General features: G+C 32.2%; 1 protein-coding gene across 1 annotated transcript in view; it reads right to left on the minus strand.

Moving 5' to 3' along the window:
• The window catches only part of LOC114328224 (alpha-2C adrenergic receptor-like), a 98480-nt gene that overhangs the window by 25016 nt on the left and 53716 nt on the right, over positions 1-19748 (minus strand). The window contains exon 3 of the mRNA XM_050653121.1: positions 18741-19115. Coding sequence (XP_050509078.1) covers positions 18741-19115 — 375 coding nt within the window. The remainder of the gene's footprint in view (positions 1-18740; positions 19116-19748) is intronic.

Here is a 19748-nt window from a genome sequence, read left to right on the forward strand (position 1 = left end):
ATCGGGTCTTGTTTCTGATGCATATGTCATTATTGGTCTTACACTGGCTTTATAACTTCTTGACTTCATCTCAGTGTTAATTTGCCAGTTTCCCCTTATAGTGTTATTAAGGCATCCTGTCAGTTTATTAAATAGACAGAGCAAATTTTGCTCTTTGTACTTGATATCTCACTTCTTTGTCTAGGGTTCCGTAACTTGACAATGTAATTCCAAGGTATTTTATTTCCATTACTTGTTCAATACTGATACCATCAATTTCTATTTTACATCTGATTGGTTCTTTACTGATTACTAAAGCACGGATTATAGGCAAAATGCCTTTTTTTGGCTATTTTGCCTATTATAATTGTTTTTTGCACTTTTTGCCTTTTTTCGTAAATTCCGCCTATTTGTGCCTTTTTTAAAATTTCATGGTACTACCCATGATATTATTCGATTACTAAACCATTCTATAATAAAATTTTGGGTCAATAATAAAATATCAATGGTTTGTTTATATAACAGATTTCTAGGAAAATGTACCTGATCGAGACTTGACGGTTAACTATTTGAAATTCCCTAAGCTTTATTAGTTTATTATCAGTTGTACAGTCGGTTACTGTATCAGAGTTTAGTCACAAATTGCTATATCCTAGTTTAGCTTTGTTGCGTATACCGAAAAGCAAAGAACACGTTTTAAAACGTTTTAGATATTTGTGTGAAAAGATGACATCTAAATTAAGGCTATGGATCGCACCTTATTCGGAACTTTCTCTAGAAGGAGCATTTTGTAAACCATGCGCCAAATCGTTAAGTTTTATTTTTTCTCTTTTTTCTCGTCCCACAACATAACTAAATTCTAAAGCGGTTTTAGAATTCTAATTATTTTTTTTTAATTCTCAGATTTCAAGTAGAAAAAAGTACTTTATTGACCAGCATTGTGGAACCCCACTTCATAAACGTAATTTGGAAAAATTAAATTTCTCTAAGTTAGCCCAAATATCTCTGCGGGATAGTTTAAGCAGTTCAAAAAAAAGGAGGAAGACGCTTTTAAATTTTATTTATGCCAGATGATGATTGCATCCAACATTCCTCTATATGAAGTTAATAAATCTAGTTTTAAATGCTTTTTCGAAAAATATCTTAATAAATCCTTACCGGACGAGAGTACATTGAGAAAACATACTGTGGAAAAATGTTATGTGGAGTGTATTTCAAAAATTAAGCGGGAGTTAGAGGGCAATTTTTTGTATATTATCGTGGATGAAACGACAGATGTATGCGGCAGGTATATAGCTAGTTTAATGATTGGAATTTTGAACGAAAACTTTGCGAGAAAACCTTATTTAGTTGCCGTTAAAGAATTGGAAAAAACAAACAATTTAACAATAAGTCGATTTATACAAGATAGTTTAACAAACCTCTTTTACCCAACCCTATACCAGTAAATAAAATAGTTTTAATGCTTTCAGATGCTGCGGCATATATGTTAAAAGCTGCTTTTAATTTAAAGATTTTTTATCCTAATTTAATTCATTGCACTTGTGTAGCCCACGGGGTAAATAGAATTGTTGAAGAAATAAGAAAGCTGTTTCCGTTGGTAAATAATTTTATAAATTTTATGAAAAAAGTTTTTGTAAAGGCTCCGTTGAGGGTGCAAATATATAAAGAAAGACTTCTCGGTGTCCCTTTGCCACCTAAAGCAGTAATTACAAGGTGGGGAACCTGGCACGAAGCAGTTTTTTTACTTTGAACACTGCAATGAAATAGAATTAGTTATGTCAGAATTTGATGATGATATTTCCGAAGCCATTCGAGAAGCAAAAAAAAATTTTAAAAATCCCAAATTGAAACAGGAACTCGCTTATATCAATGACAATTATAAATTAATAGTTACCACAATTACCTTATTAGAAAAACAAGAGATAAATTTATGTGAGTCAGTAAAATTAATAGATAATTTAAAGACGAAAATTAAATCGGCACCTGGAAGTAACGGTCAATTAATTTAAAAAAAAAATGAAATATGCTTTCGACAAGAACGGAGGTTTTTCGTTTTTATCTAATGTTGCTAAAGTTTTGAATGGGCAATTTTCCGAGGAATTACAAATTATGCCAGATTTATTATCCGCTCTGAAATATGCTCCAATTACATCTGTCGATGTCGAACGTTCATTTTCAATGTACAAATTAATTTTAAGTGATCGAAGACATAGTTTTAAGATCGGAAATATTGAAAAACATTTAGTTGTTTCTATTAATGATAAAATTTTAAGTGGTTACAATGTTTAATTATTAATTAACAGTTATTTAGTTACTAGTTTATTTATACTAATGTTATGATTATGATGTGTAAATATACCTGCCTTAAGTTAATATTACGTTAATTCACTTTATACAATAAATAATAAGTTATATTCCTTTATTTCCTATATTTTGCCTAAATGTTAATATTCCTGCCTTTTTTTAATAAAAATCTTTGCCTATATAGGCGCCTTTTTCTTCAATTTTTGTTGCCTATAAATCCGAGCTTTACTGATTACTATTGTTTGGTTTTCTCAGATGAAATTGCATTTAAAATGTGGATAGAAAAATAATTGTTACCTGAGGTTTTTGAGGTCGATGAACAAGAATACGCCATCAGAACCGACTCCTGGAGCACTTCGTGCCGCGATTCATTACTAATAATGGCCGTAGTTTTAAGTTTTGAAGGTTTTCGGCACTAAATTGGTGTAAACATATTACTTGGAGGGATTTTGGGGCCGCTTAATATGAATACGACATAAGAACCGACCTCTGGAGCACCTGGTGCCTAGGGTCACTACTAAGTTACGTCATTTTCTGGATTTTGAAGGGTTTTCGGCAATGTATCGATTCCAAACGAATACTTGGGGTTTTTTGGGGTTGCTGATAACTGTTTTGTTCAATCACATTTTTTTTATTTAGCTAATGCCTCGACAACTAATGGCCATTGGCATGGTAGGTACGGTGAATTTTTGCAGTTAGGTACCTAGTGTCATGTGTAGTGTGTGTGTGTTGAGTAAGTGTCTTGTTACTTTGCAAAGTCGACGTCATTTTCTTTGCAAAGAGACGCTAATTGTATCCGAACGTCTGTGGTCCCTTCGGTGAGTGCCGATCCCACAAGGACAGAAACTATTTTCATTTCTTAATTTATAATAAACGAAAAATTTCTGGCCCTGGTGAGATTCAAACTCACGATCATTCGGACCTTTCGATCAAAAGGTAGGCCCTCTTACCACTGAGCCCCAGAGGGGGTCAATCACAAATGAATCCCTTATTTATTCCTAATTTATTATTTTTTTATAGTTTATATAGCTTAATTATTACAGTCCATTCAACTTCCTGTAAATTAGATAATTTGCCAAATAGTTGTTATTCTAATTGTACCTCCAATTGTTGTAATTGGGTCCTCGATTAAATTGTAGTTCTAAGTGCTTTCAAATTATTCAAAATTCAAACTTTTTTTACTCTACAAAAAGGCAATAAAATTATTGATGAATCGTAGCATTTTGATGATTATAAATTTGCTTTCGGGACTGTTTTGAGACGCAGTCTATTTAGAATGGGTACCTCATTAATAGGTGCGTAAGTCATTGTTTGCCGTTACGCCAAATATAATTACCAAATCTCAATCTTAAATGGAACTCCTATTAGAATAGACATATTTGTCATTTGTAGAGATTCCCTCTCGTATATCCATTCAATTAATAAAATTTTCACTGTTCACCAAATAATTTAAAATATTCATGACATCTACCAAAATCTTTGCTCACGATGTAACAGTCTCTCTCAGATGGTTGCTTACTCATACTTGCTCTCGGCATTTACGACTGACTATGTTAAAAATAAATAAGATTGAAGACGTATGATTAGGATCGTGAACTTGTAGAAATTATTAAAAATCGGAAAACGTCTTACCTTAGATGTATACTCAGACGAAATACATACAACTACCTTCAACTAATAATCGAAATAGCAATAGAAAAAAGTGTGGTACTAGTAGACCACAAATGTACTATTTACGTAACATTAAGAATTGGACAAGAGTAGATCACCAAACTCTATGGTTTATTTTTTAACCAGGAGGAGTAAACTAAAAAAGACAGATTCACACCCAACAAAGTCACTAGAATAATAACAAATACATACATCTTCTTTTTTCGTGATCTAGTCGGCCCTTAACGGTAATCCATAAATATTATATTAAATTATTACGTTGCTAAGGACTTCCAGAAACAACTGCTTTTTATATAAAAGCAGACTAACAATCTAAAAATTAAAGGAATAACACAGAAAACACAAAAATCGATGATAATATGACTTAATTAACCTATGAAATGTCACTAGTGTCAAAATTTGATAAATGTCATTAGTGTTAAAATTTTATAACAGTGGGGTAAACTTGCCTGCTGTTGGAACAATTACAAATAAGCAATACAGCGCGGTAAATTTGGATCACTCCTCTTGGTTAAAAAACAAACCATAGTAAAAAAAGCGCAGGATAAAAGCTTTGCAAAAGTTATCGCCAATCTTCATTAGAAATAGCATCCAAAGAAGAAAACAGCTGATCATTTTACCAAAGAGTTTACCAAGCAATCTTATAGAATAACCAAAATTTACTCTTAAAGGAATGCTTAACAACCCTACAGAGATCACGAAAACTATACAGTTTTTAAAAACCGCTCAGCTGTATTGTTTTTGGACATAGTTGTCGAGGAATTTTATGTAAATATTTTTTTTATTATTATATTCGTAATACATTAGAGTTGAGCGTTATTTTCCTGATTTTCACTTCTAGCATTTTTCATTATTGAATTTAAAATTCCACACTGAAATTACTAGTGAAAGTATAAATCTGAAATTAATATAAAATCGAACGAGTACGAATATTTCACAAAGCTTTATATTTATAGACTAGGGCACATCTGTAAAAATATTAGTACATTTGGATGTTGAGAGGTGACTCATATTTTCTTGCAGAAATTGCTTGAAAATAACTCATATAATAATATTTGAGCTATCCTCCCATTCAAGAAGGTCCGGAACATTGTTTAAATAATTAAAATGTTAAAAAAATAAGGAAAAATTCGATTTTTTATTTCGTTTTTTGACTATAACTTTAAAGTGTTCATTTCCGAGAAAAGTTGCGTAATTAAATTTCCTACAATATAGGATTAGTTAAAAATTTTAATAACTTTCACCCTTGTTGCAAAATAGCAATCATTTCGAAAAACCCATAAAAACAGAAGTATTCGCATTTTACGTTTTTCAACCATTTATGCTACATTTAGGTCCTTCATATTTCACCCAGAAGAACTTTATGCTATGGTAACAAGCTGGTGTAAATTTCATTAAGGACCGTTTAACCTTCCGATGACCAACCTTTTTTTGTTACACGGATGACCAAGGGGGGGAAAATGACCCCAAGTCAAAAATGTCAAAATTGAAAATTAACAAAAAAATAGAGTTTTTTTTTTTAATTTTTAATTTTTTTTTGGCATGGACTTTATGTCTTCAGCCAGTCACAACATGAGTATTAGTGTCATGTGTAGTGTGTATGTTGAGTAAGTGTCTTGTTACTTTGCAAAGTCGACGTCATTAGCGTAAAACTACTTGTAATTACACATAATAGACGCTATTTTACTAAACATCAATTTCAGAATATATTTTTTTTCGTAACATATAGGGAATTTTTTTATTTCAAAATATGAGGATATCTAGAACGATATTAAAATCAAATAAAAAAATAATGAGTTAAAAATTAAAAATAATTTTGAATTAATTAAAGAAAATCTTATGCTGGGGTCACAATTTCCCCCGCTTGGTCATCCGAAGGTTACTAGATTTTGCAAAAGAAATTTTAAAATCCAGGTTTCGCAAAAAAAATTGATTTTTTTGAAAATGTTGCAGGACTGAAAATAAAGAACACAGCAGGATGAGTTTTTTTTTACTTAACAGAAGAATACTGTTCCTTTCATTTGTAATTTGCAAAATTAAAATTTGTTAACTACCACGGCGCCAGGATATTTTTTAAATAAACATTAATTTTTGGTGCTGCGCGCAAGACAGCGGATACGTTTGCTCGTGATTGGGCATTCCAATGACCTTTGATAATGATTGGTAAATTTTAATTTTTAGTACATTTCGATATAAATAAATAAATTTGTTTATTGCAAAATAAAAACACATACTCTGTCCTTTGAAATTACACTATTTTTAACAAAACCTTTCTTTGTTCGTATATTTTAACTTAGATAATAAAAGGTTATTAATTTTAAACATATGCAATTGTTTATACAATATTTCACAAACAATATTCAAATTAGTTAGATTTTTGTGGAATTAAAATATTAAAATACAACAAAATATAGAGTAAAAAAATAATATATTAGATAAAGGTTGGAAGAAATTTTGGAGGAAATCAACTTGTGTAAATCGAACACCGCTGTCCTGCGCGTAGCACAAAAAATAATGTTTATTTAAAAAATTCCTGATGCCGTGGTAGTTAACCGATTTTAATTCTGAAAATTGGTAATGAATGGTACAGTATTCTACTATATAAAAAAATTAATCTTTCTATGTGCTTTATTTTCAGTCCTGCAACCTTTTGAAAAAATTATTTTTTTTGTAAGCTGGATTGCAAAATATATTTTGCAACATCTGTTAAACCGATCATAATGAAATTTACAGTATTGTTTTACTAAATCATATAGTTTTTTTGGGTAAATATTGGTCCTAAGTGAAGCATAAATGGTTAAAAAGAATGGAAAGTGCAAATACTTGTTTTTTATGTTTTTTCGTAAGTGTTGCTATTTTACAACGAAGGGTGACAATTTTTAAAAATTTTAACCAATTCTATATTGTAGGAAATTTAATTACGAAACTTTTTTGTCAGTGCAGCTTTTCTCGGAAGTGAATACTTTTTAAAGTTATAAGTAAAAAACCAAGAAAAAATCGGATTGTTCTTTCATTTTCTAACATTTTGAATATTTAAACAATGTTCCGGAAGTTTTTGAGTGGGAGGATAACTTAATTATTATTATATGAGTTAATTCCAAGCAATTTCTGCATCAAAAAATAAGAGTCACCTCTCAACGTCCATCTCAAAACAGATGTGCCCTGGACTATTAACAAACAACTGAATATTCTCTTATCTCTATGAAGACTAATCAACAGTATCGTGATAGACTTCATAGGTACCGGACGTATTTCTATCAACAAAACCAGTGATAATTACCGATATCGGCTATTAATTATTTAATTTTTACTTTGTAAACTAGTTTAAACTCTTTTTGCGATAAAGTGTACGGAGTGTAAATAGCTCCCCCTAAATGGGGGAAGCTGTAAATATAAAGACGCCGTTAGGTGAAACGATTAACCAGACAGTGAGTGTAAATAACTCTAAAAGTGATGCGAATTATGAATCGGTCCCCGTACAAGAGATGGATACCACTGCTTGTTCTGTAGCAACAGCTGGAACCAGTCGTCAGCTCATTAGTGATAATGAAAAGGATATTCATAAACAAAACAAAATACCTAAACTTTTTAACCTAAGGAATGGAGATAAGTATAATTTGAATAATATTTGTGTTTATATCGAACGGAAAAATATTCAAAATGCAGGTCGGTTGCATCCTTTATGTGTGGCAGATATTTTGCATAAGAAATTGAACGTTAAGAATATTATTCAAATTCGAAGCGTTGGAAAAAATAGAATAAAAGTTTGTCTAAAAACATGTTCTGATGCCAATGCTTTGGTAAACAATCCTCTTTTATCAGAAAATGATCTTGTAGCGTTTATACCAAATCATTTATTGGAAATTAAGGGTTTGATAAGAGATGTTGATACTCAATACGATACGAAATATATTTTAGATAACATAACATCTTCCGCAACAGTAGTTGATGTTAAACGTACACATCGTAGAATAGAAAAGGATGGTGATATACAGTATGTCCCCAAAAAAACCGTCATTGTAACCTTTGAAGGGAATATTTTACCCAATTATATTTCAATAAATAGTGTTTATTTTTCGGTAGAGCGGTTTTTCAGCAGAATTACTCAATGTTTCCGGTGTCTGCTTTTTGGACACATTTCCGGGAACTGTAAAAGGGTTGAGGAATTGTGCATTAAATGTAGTAACGTAAAAGGCGAAAATCACGTTTGTAACGATTCAGAAATTCGCTGTATATATTGCAAAACTAATGACCATGTTTCCATTTCAAGAAAATGTCCGCATTATGAGAAACAACGTAAAATTAAGAATATTATGGTTGTGGAGAATATTTCCTTTATTGAAGCAAGAGAAAAATATGAAATGTCTTATTCGGGAATATCTGTTAAAAATAGTTTTTCTATTTTGTCCAACGAAAATTTTCCGCCTTTACCAGCAGTTGAATCCAGGTCTGGAAATTCTAACTCCTTTTTACACTCCAATTTTAAGAAAAATAGCAATTCTGTTTTGCCCACACATCCTACACGTAGTCCTACCGTCAACAGCAATAAAAAACGTCGAATTTCTAATGACACTCCTCCTCCACAACCGATGTTCCCTTTTCAGTTTGGCCCTAATCAACCACTGCCTCGAAATAATAATCCACCAACTTATCAAGATTTAAATAATAAAAACATTGTAAAGTCAATTGCAGATTGTATAGTTGATTTTTTAAAAAGTATTCATACTATTGAAGATATAAAAAATTTAAATAATGATTTAATTCAAACAAGAATAAATAAAGTGTTGGAGGACACATGTAAAAAGTAACCTTCACTCCATTACTAAAGACATTAAATATTTGTCAGTGGAACGCACGTTCTGCTGTTTCCAATAAAAATAGTTTAATGCATTATCTTGTAAATAATAATATTGATGTGGCAATAATAAGTGAAACATGGTTTAAACCCAACAAAGTATACAGTTTTGTAGGTTATAATGTAATTCGTAAGGATAGACAAGATGGTTTTTCTGGAGTTTGCATTTTGGTCAAAAAATCGATTTCACACCTAGAATTAAGCATAGTTTCCAATTTTAATGTCGACCTTCTTGTTTGTGGTATTAATATTAAATTCAACAATAAAATTTTAAGTATAGTTTCCGTTTATAGGGCACCGGACATTAAAACCAACACGACTGATTGGGTAAACATTTTTTCGCAATTTTCAACTCCATGTATTATTGGTGGGGATTTTAACGCGCATCATTCTACCTGGGGATCGCATAAAAACGATTCTATTGGTAAACAACTCATTGAAGCAAGTAATAATTGTGATTTTGTAGTTATGAATACGGGCGAACCTACGTGCATTACCCGGCCAGGCTGCAATGTTTCTATGATAGATGTGACCTTTTGCTCCTCGGATGTAGCTAGTGATATAGATTGGGCAGTTTACTCTGACACACTAGGATCGAATCATTTTATGATAAAAATAACTCTTGCAATGCAACAAATTCCGCAGGATATCACAGTTCCGCGATATAGATGGAACCTAAAAGGAGCTAATTGGGAGCAATATAAAGAGATTGTGGAAGACTATTTTTATAATTTTACTGATGCAGAATATCCAACCACCAAAGAAAAATATGCATTCTTAATCAATTGTATAAATAATGCAGCACAAAGAACTTTAAGAGAATACAGACCATTTAAGTGCAAAAATCGAACACCTTCACCTTGGTGGGATGCAGAATGTGACAACATAATTTCTGAAAGAAAACATTTACTGCGAGTATACAAAGAAACCCCCACAGAAGATAATTTTCTTGCTTACCAAAAATGTATGGCACTTACTAAACGAACATTAAAAGAAAAAGCTAAAAAAAGTTGGATTGAATGGTGTTCCAATCTCAACAAAAATACTCCAGCGAGCATGATATGGAAACAAGCAAAAAAAATGAATCGTAAAGCAATAAACCTGGGTAAGCCACATAATGATGATTTAATAGATGAGTTTTTTAATCATGTAGCTCCCCAGACTGTTCCTTCCACTGTAAATATCGAACAAACGTTCTTAGATAAAAATCATTTTTTGGCAAAAAAATTTCACATTAATGAACTAAATTATGCTTTAATAAATAAAAAATGTACTGCCCCGGGTTTTGATCAAATAAAGTATCCAATGTTAGAGAACCTACCAATTATAGCAAAAAGGTTTCTTCTACAAATTTTTGATGAGATGCTTGCAGGTGAATGCATTGAAGACTTTAGAAAAATTATAATCACACCGATTCCTAAACAAGGTAAAGACCCTAATTTGGCCCATTCGTATAGACCGATTTCTCTGCTATCATGTGTGCAAAAAACTTTCGAACGTATGCTAAAACATAGGCTAGAATGGTGGCTACATAAAAAAGACCTGCTTACGCCCTATTAATTTGCATACAAAAGAGGAGTGGGTACGCTAGATGCACTTACAACCTTAGTAACAAATATTCAAAATAATTTCTCTAGAAATAACTATCTTTCAACAATTTTTATTGATATTGAGAAAGCATATGACACCTTAAGCTTAAATATTTTGAGTAAAAAAATGATTATTGATTTTAAAATTCCTAAGGCAATAGTATATGCTATTGTCGGATTATATTCAGAAAGACATGTTTATGTCAGGGATTTTAACAACCATTTATTAGGCCCAAGATATGTTTTTACAGGAATTCCACAAGGAGCTGTCTTAAGTCATTTGCTTTTCAATTTATACACAGCTGACCTACATAAATTAAGGTTGGAAAAATATCCTTTTAAGATTATCCAATATGCAGATGACTTCAGCATATACTGCGAAACAAAGAAGAGAGATGAAGCTTTTGGATTTTTAATGGATACTTACAATGTTGTAGAAATATGGTTGGAAGAAAATCACCTTCAACTGTCGACCACAAAATCAGTAATGACCATTTTCAGTAGACATAATATTCCCAATATAGAAACATTTATAGTAAAACAGCGAGAAATTCCTTTTAAAAAGGTAGTTAAATATTTGGGCATTATACTGGATCACAAACTCACATGGAAATTTCACATAGAATATATGTTAAATAGATGTGAAAAAGGCCTAAACTTTCTGAAAATGACAACTAAAACTTGGTGGGGAACAGATGTTCAGACTTCCTTACTTTTTTATAGGACGTACATTCGCTCTATCGTAGATTATGGATATTGGTTATATGGATCTGCCAGCAAGAACTTACTAAACAAATTAAACATATTTATAAACCAGTGTCTGCGGATCTGTATTGGAGCCATGAAGACAACTCCTATTGAGCCCCTTTATGTTGAAGCACTTGAGCCTCCAATTTCTCTTAGAAGACATTTCCTGGCCGAAAAATTTTTACTGAAAATTAAACACCAGAACACTTTCCTTTATACCGAATTAATAAATTTAAACAATTATAATTTAACGAATAAATATTGGATGAAGAAAAACTCTCCAACCCTATGTGAAGCTCTTAGAGAAAACACAGTTTCTGCTGATGAAGCTATTAACTTAAAATCACACACAGATACAAATGATTTTGAAACATTTTTTTATGACGTTAAATTTATTAAACCAAATTATGTAAACACTGGAAGAGCAAATAACAACATTATAACAAGCATCTTATCCAATTGGGATTACCACAGTACTATCTACACGGATGCCTCCAAATCAGGAGACGGTACAGGATGTGCCTTTTACATCCCCATGGAAAAGGTAGAAAAAATGTTCAAATTAAAAGCAAATATTTCCATATTTAGTGCGGAAGCAATTGCCATATATCAAGCCCTAGTTTTTGTTTCTAACAGGGAATCCTCCGTTATTATTGTTACAGATGCGATGTCAGTTCTCACAGCTATTAACCAACCTATTTTTCCAAGCACATACTCCAATCCCTATATAATTTTAATTAAAAAATTGGTGAAACAATTTAAAGAAAATAAAAAAAATGTGATATTTATATGGGCAAAAGCACACAGTGGGATTAAACATAATGAGCATGTGGACCATTTAGCCAAATTAAGTATTTATTCAGGGGAAACCACAGAATATCTACCAAGTATTTCTGATTTGGTTGCCACACGTAAGGCAGCCTTGAAACATAAATGGAGTGACCTATGGTCTGAGTTTTGCTTTACCAACCCAAATAGATACACTTCTTTACACACAACTGTCCCTGTTTCACATTGGCATAGAACCTATAATGTCCCTAGGCGTTATATAACAACGATATCTAGGCTAAAATTTGGACATGCTTGCTTTCCTGCTCATCTTGCAAGAATTCATGTGGTTGAGAGTAAAAACTGTGTGGAATGTGGAGTAGAAGGTGACCTAGATCATGTAATTTTTGGTTGTGCCAAAAATAATCTGGAATCCACCTTATTATATAATAATATAGTTCACATTACCGGTAAATCTCCGTTTAACGTTTTATCTGCTCTAGCGACTCAAAACAGATTAATTTACGACTGCATAATCGATTTTTTGGCCAAATGTAATATTTTTCTTTAGTTAAAAAAAAAATAATAATAATTTGTTTTTACTGTTTACCTTTGTTTTCTCTCCTTTATATGTTTAATCCTATTTACCGTGGCCTAGTTTTCCTGTATATGTTTTATATTATAATGTCCTGATGGGCCCCTGGACGTGAAGCGTGTGACCCTCGTTAATGTGTATGTATATATATATATAAAATTTTCTCTTCTTTTCACTAATTGTTGTATTGATTTCCAACTTTAAATTTATCTATTCTAGTCTATATTTAATTGAAAATAATTCATAAACTTTTTACTGCTCCTAATGAGATTAAAAAAAAAAACATGTAACTGGCTGTATGGCAAACTGCCAAAGCCATATAAAAAAAAAAAAAAAAAAAAAAAAAAAAAGACTAATCAAAATAATAATATTTATTGAGGTTTCAACCCACAATAATTGATCGTATTAAATTATTATTTAAATATTACTATACAGCTAAATGAAAAAATTCAGTTATGGAAACAATATAATAAACAGATAAAAAATATGAATTATGACTAAATATTTTTTAATAAAAACGCAATATATAAAACCCACTCAGGAAAGTTTATCTTTATGACCGAAGCAGTATATATAGACCAGGGCAATAAGAAAAAATAAAACGATTTTTAACTGCAGCACGCACCTATTGACTTGTCACTTTTGCACTGTGTTCGGGATGATGTCAGGAAAAAAGTCTATAAATTTATATCGTCTTCCTTGCCTGGATGAAATCCATACAGCATAATGGAGAAATAGGTGGAAATCCATACAGCACTACAGTGCATAAAGTGCATCCAAAAGTGCATAAAAATGTCAAAATCAGTATCAGTGGAAAGATTTTGTTACCCGAGGATTTTTGGGGTCGCTGTACATGAATATGCCATCAGAGCCGACCCCCGGAGCACCTGGTACCTGGTTACTGGGAAGACACGTCATCTTGGAACCATGTATCAGAATAGAAATACACGTGGTGTTAATTATTTCTATGCATTTTCAAGATGATATAAATTTGAAAACAAACTTGCCAGAAATTATAATGTTAGGCAATTTGACTAAGAGTGCTGTCGATACATTTCATTTGTCACTCAAAAACAGTTGCCCCAAAAACTAGAAGATGACTTTAAAAAATTTTATGGTATATTGCTCTGGTAGAATTAATTGTTTTGTCGATATAATATAATATTATACAACGATATAAAACATTGGACAAGGGTTATACTCGAACTATTTTTTAAACATATTAGCGGATGTTCTGGTGGAAGATTATATCGCCGGTCCGGGATAAGAATGACGTAACAGCAAAAAGTCAACTTTCTCAGGAGAGCCAAAAAACGATTTTTAAATATTTAAAATAGGTATTAATTGAGGAGTAACTATCCAGGAGCATCGGTATGGCGTTTATTCTTACAATGATGGCTTTTGGTTTCATCCCTATTTGTTTCAAATTTCACTATTTTAATTTAATCCCCCCATTTTCAACCCTAACTAGACTTGCACGATTCTTGATCTTAAAACTTTTCTGAAAAAAATTATTATAAAAAGGAATGATTCCCTCTCATTGGCTGTATACCATAATAAAAATTATTAAAGAAGTAAAAATCTTCCCTTGTAGATGGTATACAATTTATTTAAAGAAACTTTTTCGAAAAAAGATCCAAGTTGGACTCAAAGTGGGTACATCTAATGTACTGAAGCTATTTTTCCTTGTGACATTTTTATAATCAATTATTTTCAATGGGAAATAAAGACACAATTCTACCAGAAAAATGCTTTTATTAACGTTTCGACGTCCAAGTCGGGTGTCGTTGTCAAAATACAAAATAATACTGTATTAATAATAATTTTGTATTTTGACAACGACACCCGACTTGGGCGTCGAAACGTTAATAAAATCGTTTTTTTTTTTGATAAAATTGTGGCTTATTTCCCATTGAAAATAGTTGATTATCTAAAGTACATCACAAACAAACGTTTTCGGGCTAATTCTTCATCAGGTTAAAACCTGGAAATAAATAAACCACTGTGTAAAAATAACAAAAGATGAGATTTTGACTGCTGAAAAAGTTAAGAAAATTAAGACATGTGGTCACTTACTCCAGATCCAAAGCAGTTGAAACTAGCTACTGAGGTAGGTCGAATGACCTTACCATTATAAAATATTAGATATCTAGGCTACATCGAAAGCAATAACAAGTGGATGTTAACGGAATAAAGCATATTTAAATCAACATGTTGATGTTGAAATATAAACTATTGCAATTTTTTTAGCCTGATGCATCGTTTCAGCTATTACATTGTTACTCGTCACGTGGTTACTCGGTTCATTTATTAATGGTAGCGTGTAACATTACATTATAGAGGTGTCCAGAAACTCTACCGACAAACGAAGACAGGAGATTTTTAAGATAATTTTAAGACAATTGAGCAGTTTGCTGTAAGAAGGATGCAGCTCCATATTTGGTAATTGTTGGGAAATTGAAAAAAAAACTGTTTTTTAATAAAAGTTTTTATTTTAACCCGAAAGACATAATATCAATCGTTGACAAACAGATTTATAGTCAATACTCGAGACTATTTTCAAGTAGAAAATTTTTGAAAAAATAAGAAAAAAATTGAAAAAAAGTTAGACCTGCATCTTTCTTGCACCAAACACGTAAAATAGTGCTGCTTCACTACAATTTTTGAGAAGAAAAAAAAACAAATTCCCAACAAAGACTCTTTTATTCGGTTACAACAATCAAAAGACTATGGTTTGCCTACTACACAAATACGAAAAATCTGTAAAAAGAAACAGGTTGGTGTCAAAAAAATAGCATTCAGAAAAAAAAAAATAAAACATTAAACACACGGGCAAATACATCCTTCATTCATCCACCTGGTCGTCATCATCCGTTCCAGATGATTCGGTTTTCTGGTTTTCTGCCATGGCTGCATCACTTGTGAGGCGGGTGTAAAAAGCCATTTGGTCCATAGGAACGAATCGTGTTGCCAAATCTGCATATTTGGCTTTGTGGATAGGTATAGGATTGCAACAGATAGGAATATCAGAAGAAACTAAGAGGTCGCTATCAAGGTTTCTCAAGATTTGGAATAAGTGAAAACTCGGAAGGCCAGTAGATATACTGACTTTAATACTATCTAAATGTTCATTACTGTACTGGAAAATTCGGTATTTGGAAATCTAGAATCTTTGCTTTGCTGCATCTGAGATAGCTTTTTTAAAATATCCTTCATAGTGACCACTAAAGTTCAGGATCATATTTTGTTTTACCAGAATGGAAATAAACTGTTTGGATGATTGTTTAACAAAATCAGCATATTGTTGGGCGCTAAACACGTAGTCCTTCTTCTTTAAAAACTTCTTAATAACTTCAGAGCAGCGATTACAGGGAAGAAAGCTGAGTCCTGGTTCAGGAAAGCGGTGCTCTATCTTGTCAATAGACCTAGTTCTCACCAGCACATACATAAACTAAATCATTACTGAGTTTTTGTTTTACGCAGCAGCGTTATCGGAGAAAAGGTATAAAACTTTAACATTTTTAGGGAGTATATTTTTTATATAGTGGTACAAAAATGACACTAACTCGTTTGGTGACTTTCGAGCCGTAGTTTCATCATACATATAAAAGTGAGCTTGAGTTGTCTTACCAGAATGGACGCAGAAGTTGTATGTCCACAACTGGCGTTTGTAGAAAGCTTCCCCAGCAGGACTTTTTAAAAGTGGAAGGTTTTGTTCGAAGTCAAAGGTCAGAACCTACACTTCGTCACTATGCTTGCACAGTGTGGTTTTCTCCTTCAGCTCATTGAAAACCAAATCGGCCTTAATTTCATGCAACTTCTTTTGCGCTGCTAAAACTTTTCGTTCATTTTCGTCGAGGGTCACATCTTTGAGTTTGTTATCTAAGACATCACATTTTTTGCACGTATCTGATCGAGGTGAGCCAAACCTGTAGTTGAAGTTTTCTTTGAAGTATCGATAGTAGAAGTCATAGGGAACTTTGGGTTTATATTTATATGACCTTGCATTCCACGAAAATCATCGAACATTCACAATCGTCTGGTGCAAAAAGGATGCAGGTCCGGAGCTCCACCCTTCTTGCACCAAATGACTGAGGATGCAGATTCATAAATACGTATATTTCCTTTATTTATTATCGGATCTGCATCGTTCTTATACCAGTCAATCCGCCAATTTTTTTAAATTATGGCATTAGTTTTCACCCAAAACGGTCTAAATATGGAGCTGCATCCTTCTTACAGCAAACTCCTCAATTTAGCTCAATTCGCTTAGTCCGAAAATGCTTCCTAAATGAGCTAGAGCTCTGTGAAGATGGCTTCTTGTAATTAGTTTTTCTTAAATACCTCCAGAACGCTTCAATGTAGAAAAACTAAAATAGGTACGTATATTTATCTTCCAGAGATAAATCGATTCCATCCATTGCCAATTCCTAGTACCGATTATAGGCGTCCGTTTTGGGTAAGGCAACGGTTTTTTTATCACATAACTTTTTTGTCTTTAACTTTTAAGCATTTTTGACACTGGATTATTAAATTGTGAGGCATTCTAGTACTAAAAGGTACTCTTAGTTTAAGTCCGTAGGACACACGGTTTTCTAGAAAAATCGAATTGAAAATTTTTAGTTTTTTGAATTTGAACAAAAATTTAAAAAAAGTTTCAAAATAAACGGTGTATTTTATCAGCTTAAAGCAAGAGTAACTTTTAGTACTAGAATACCTCATAACTTAATAATCTAGAGTCAAAAATGCTTAAAAATGATAGACAAAAATGTTATGCGATAAAATAACCGTTGACCTACCCACAACGGAGGCATATGACCCGTACTAGAAATTCGCAGTTAATGAAATCGATTCATCTCTGAAATATAAATAAACGTACCAGTTTTCAGATTTCTAAATAGTTTTTTTTTGAAATTTTTTTTGGAAATTAAAAAAGAAAAATTTCCAAATCGATTTTTCTAGAAAACGGTGTATCCTATCGACCTAAAACAAGAGTACCTTTTAGTTGTAGAATATCTCACAATTTAATAATCGAGAGTCAAAAATGCTTAAAAGTTAAAGATAAAAAAGTTATGCGATAAAATAATTGTTGCCCTACGCAAAACGGACGCCTATGACCGGTACTAGAAATTCTCAATGCATGGAGTCGTTTTATCTCTGAAAGATAAATATGTGTACCAATTTTCGTTTTTCTCAATAGAAGCGTTTTGGAGTTATTTAAGAAAAACTACTTACAAGACGCCATCTTCAAAGAGCTCCAGCTCCTTTAAGAAGCATTTTCGGACTAGGTGAATTGGGTTAAAATATCTTAAAATTATCTAAGGAATCTCCTGTCTTCGTTTGTCGGTAGAGTTTCTGGACACCCTGTATAAATGGTTTGTTCAGAGTAATCAATACGTATATTATTAATATTACTATCAATTATTATAAACAGTATTTTAAAATTTAATTTAAAAGTAGTTTAGTTGCTTATGCTAAAGAAAAAAGCCAGCCGCCGCCTGCAACGCCGATGGCGCGCGCGTGATATATTTCTTTCTTTTTTTGCTGACCGACCATTTTATTAATGTTTCATATATAAAATACTACATCCGCAAAACTTTTAAAGTATAATAAATGAATTTCAATCATTAATTGTTTTGTACATTCATTGGGGCCGACCGACCGACCGGCTCTGTCCCGTCATACAGTTGACCGACTATAATAACTTTTACTTATATTCAATTTAGAATGTGTGTGATGACTTTTAGCCTTAGTAAATGGATTGCATTAACTCCGCAGGTAAGCAACTTTGATAAGCTATCAGTAACACATGTTCTACGTTTCGCTTGACCGACCGCAGTATGTTTCTCTACACAATTACAGTAATCAACTGTGAAAAAACTAGCTTTAGTAAATTCAGAGAGATTTTTCAGCGCTACCACTTGAACTATTATGATTAATCAGCGGAATTCTCTGGATCAACGTCGTCGAATGCGTGCGCTCTACTTACATTGTAACACATGTATATTTTTAATATTATTTATCCGAACCAATCGTATTAAACAATAATTAATCTATTTTAATTAAAAGAACTTAAGAAGTTTCTGAATACTAAATTAAATCCCGTTACATGCGCTAGGCTCGTTAGATTCGTTTGATTCATTAGGAAGAAAATTCTGTAGTCAGTACGCACCTTTAGACATGAAAAGAAATAAAATAGTAGATTGATAGTAAATATAGTTTTACTTACCACCACAAGCCAAACACCCAATAGCCCATTAACTCATTGGCTAACGAAAACGGCATAATGATTAACCCTAGAAAAAAATCCGAAACGGCCAAAGACGCAATGAACCAGTTCTGGATATTCTTTAGCGCTTTCTCCGTACTTATTGCTATAATGACCAGCATGTTGCCGACGACTATGACGATCATTAGAACGGTAACAACAATGGATGCCACTGCTATTTGCGTGATCGTGTATCCACTCGGATAATGCGGAACGGACACGGTGTGGTTAGTTAAATTTCCGTTTATATCGTCTACCTCGCATTGGTAGTACATGTCTTCGAAACATACTGGTAGTTGTGTAGTTGAAGTTGGAGTTTCTAGTGACATTTTAGTTCTGAAAATAAAAAACAAAAGCAATTAGTCTACTGCACACTGCAGTAAAGAGTACATTAATTTCAAAATACAATAAATTCCATAGGAATTGAGATAATCGGTAAAACGTTGGCTCAATAATTTTTTAAATAAAGCAAGGACATTTTTTAAATAAAATAGTTATTTTCGGTTTTTGTGATAGAGCCAGAATAAACCATAAAATTAAAAATAATCTATACAGGGTGAGTCATGAGGAACTGTACATACTCCTACCTCGTATAGAGGCCCCTATGGGGTATAACAAATGACCATTAAAAAGTATCTGCTCTCATTGTTTAATAATATATAGGGCGAGTTTCGCATTTTGACAGAAATTTTTATTCGTCATAATTTTTGAACGGTCAGATCGATGTGTCTCTTATTTTTCTCAATCGTTACACTATTACCATCCAATCAACTGATTTAGTCAAACGCAAAAAAAATCAGGTCCGGCTTTAAAAAATTAGTTCCTTTTGGTCTTAGAAAAAATTTCACCCTGTATAGGCTTTTTGAAAAGTCTAATATGAATTTAATAAATTAGACAAATAAACCATTAAAATGGCATATTTATTTTTTTCCCCACACGATTATTTAATTTTTAATAAAAAGATCAAAT

The sequence above is a fragment of the Diabrotica virgifera genome, chromosome 6 (assembly GCF_917563875.1).
Source record: "Diabrotica virgifera virgifera chromosome 6, PGI_DIABVI_V3a".
Taxonomy (NCBI): domain Eukaryota; kingdom Metazoa; phylum Arthropoda; class Insecta; order Coleoptera; family Chrysomelidae; genus Diabrotica; species Diabrotica virgifera.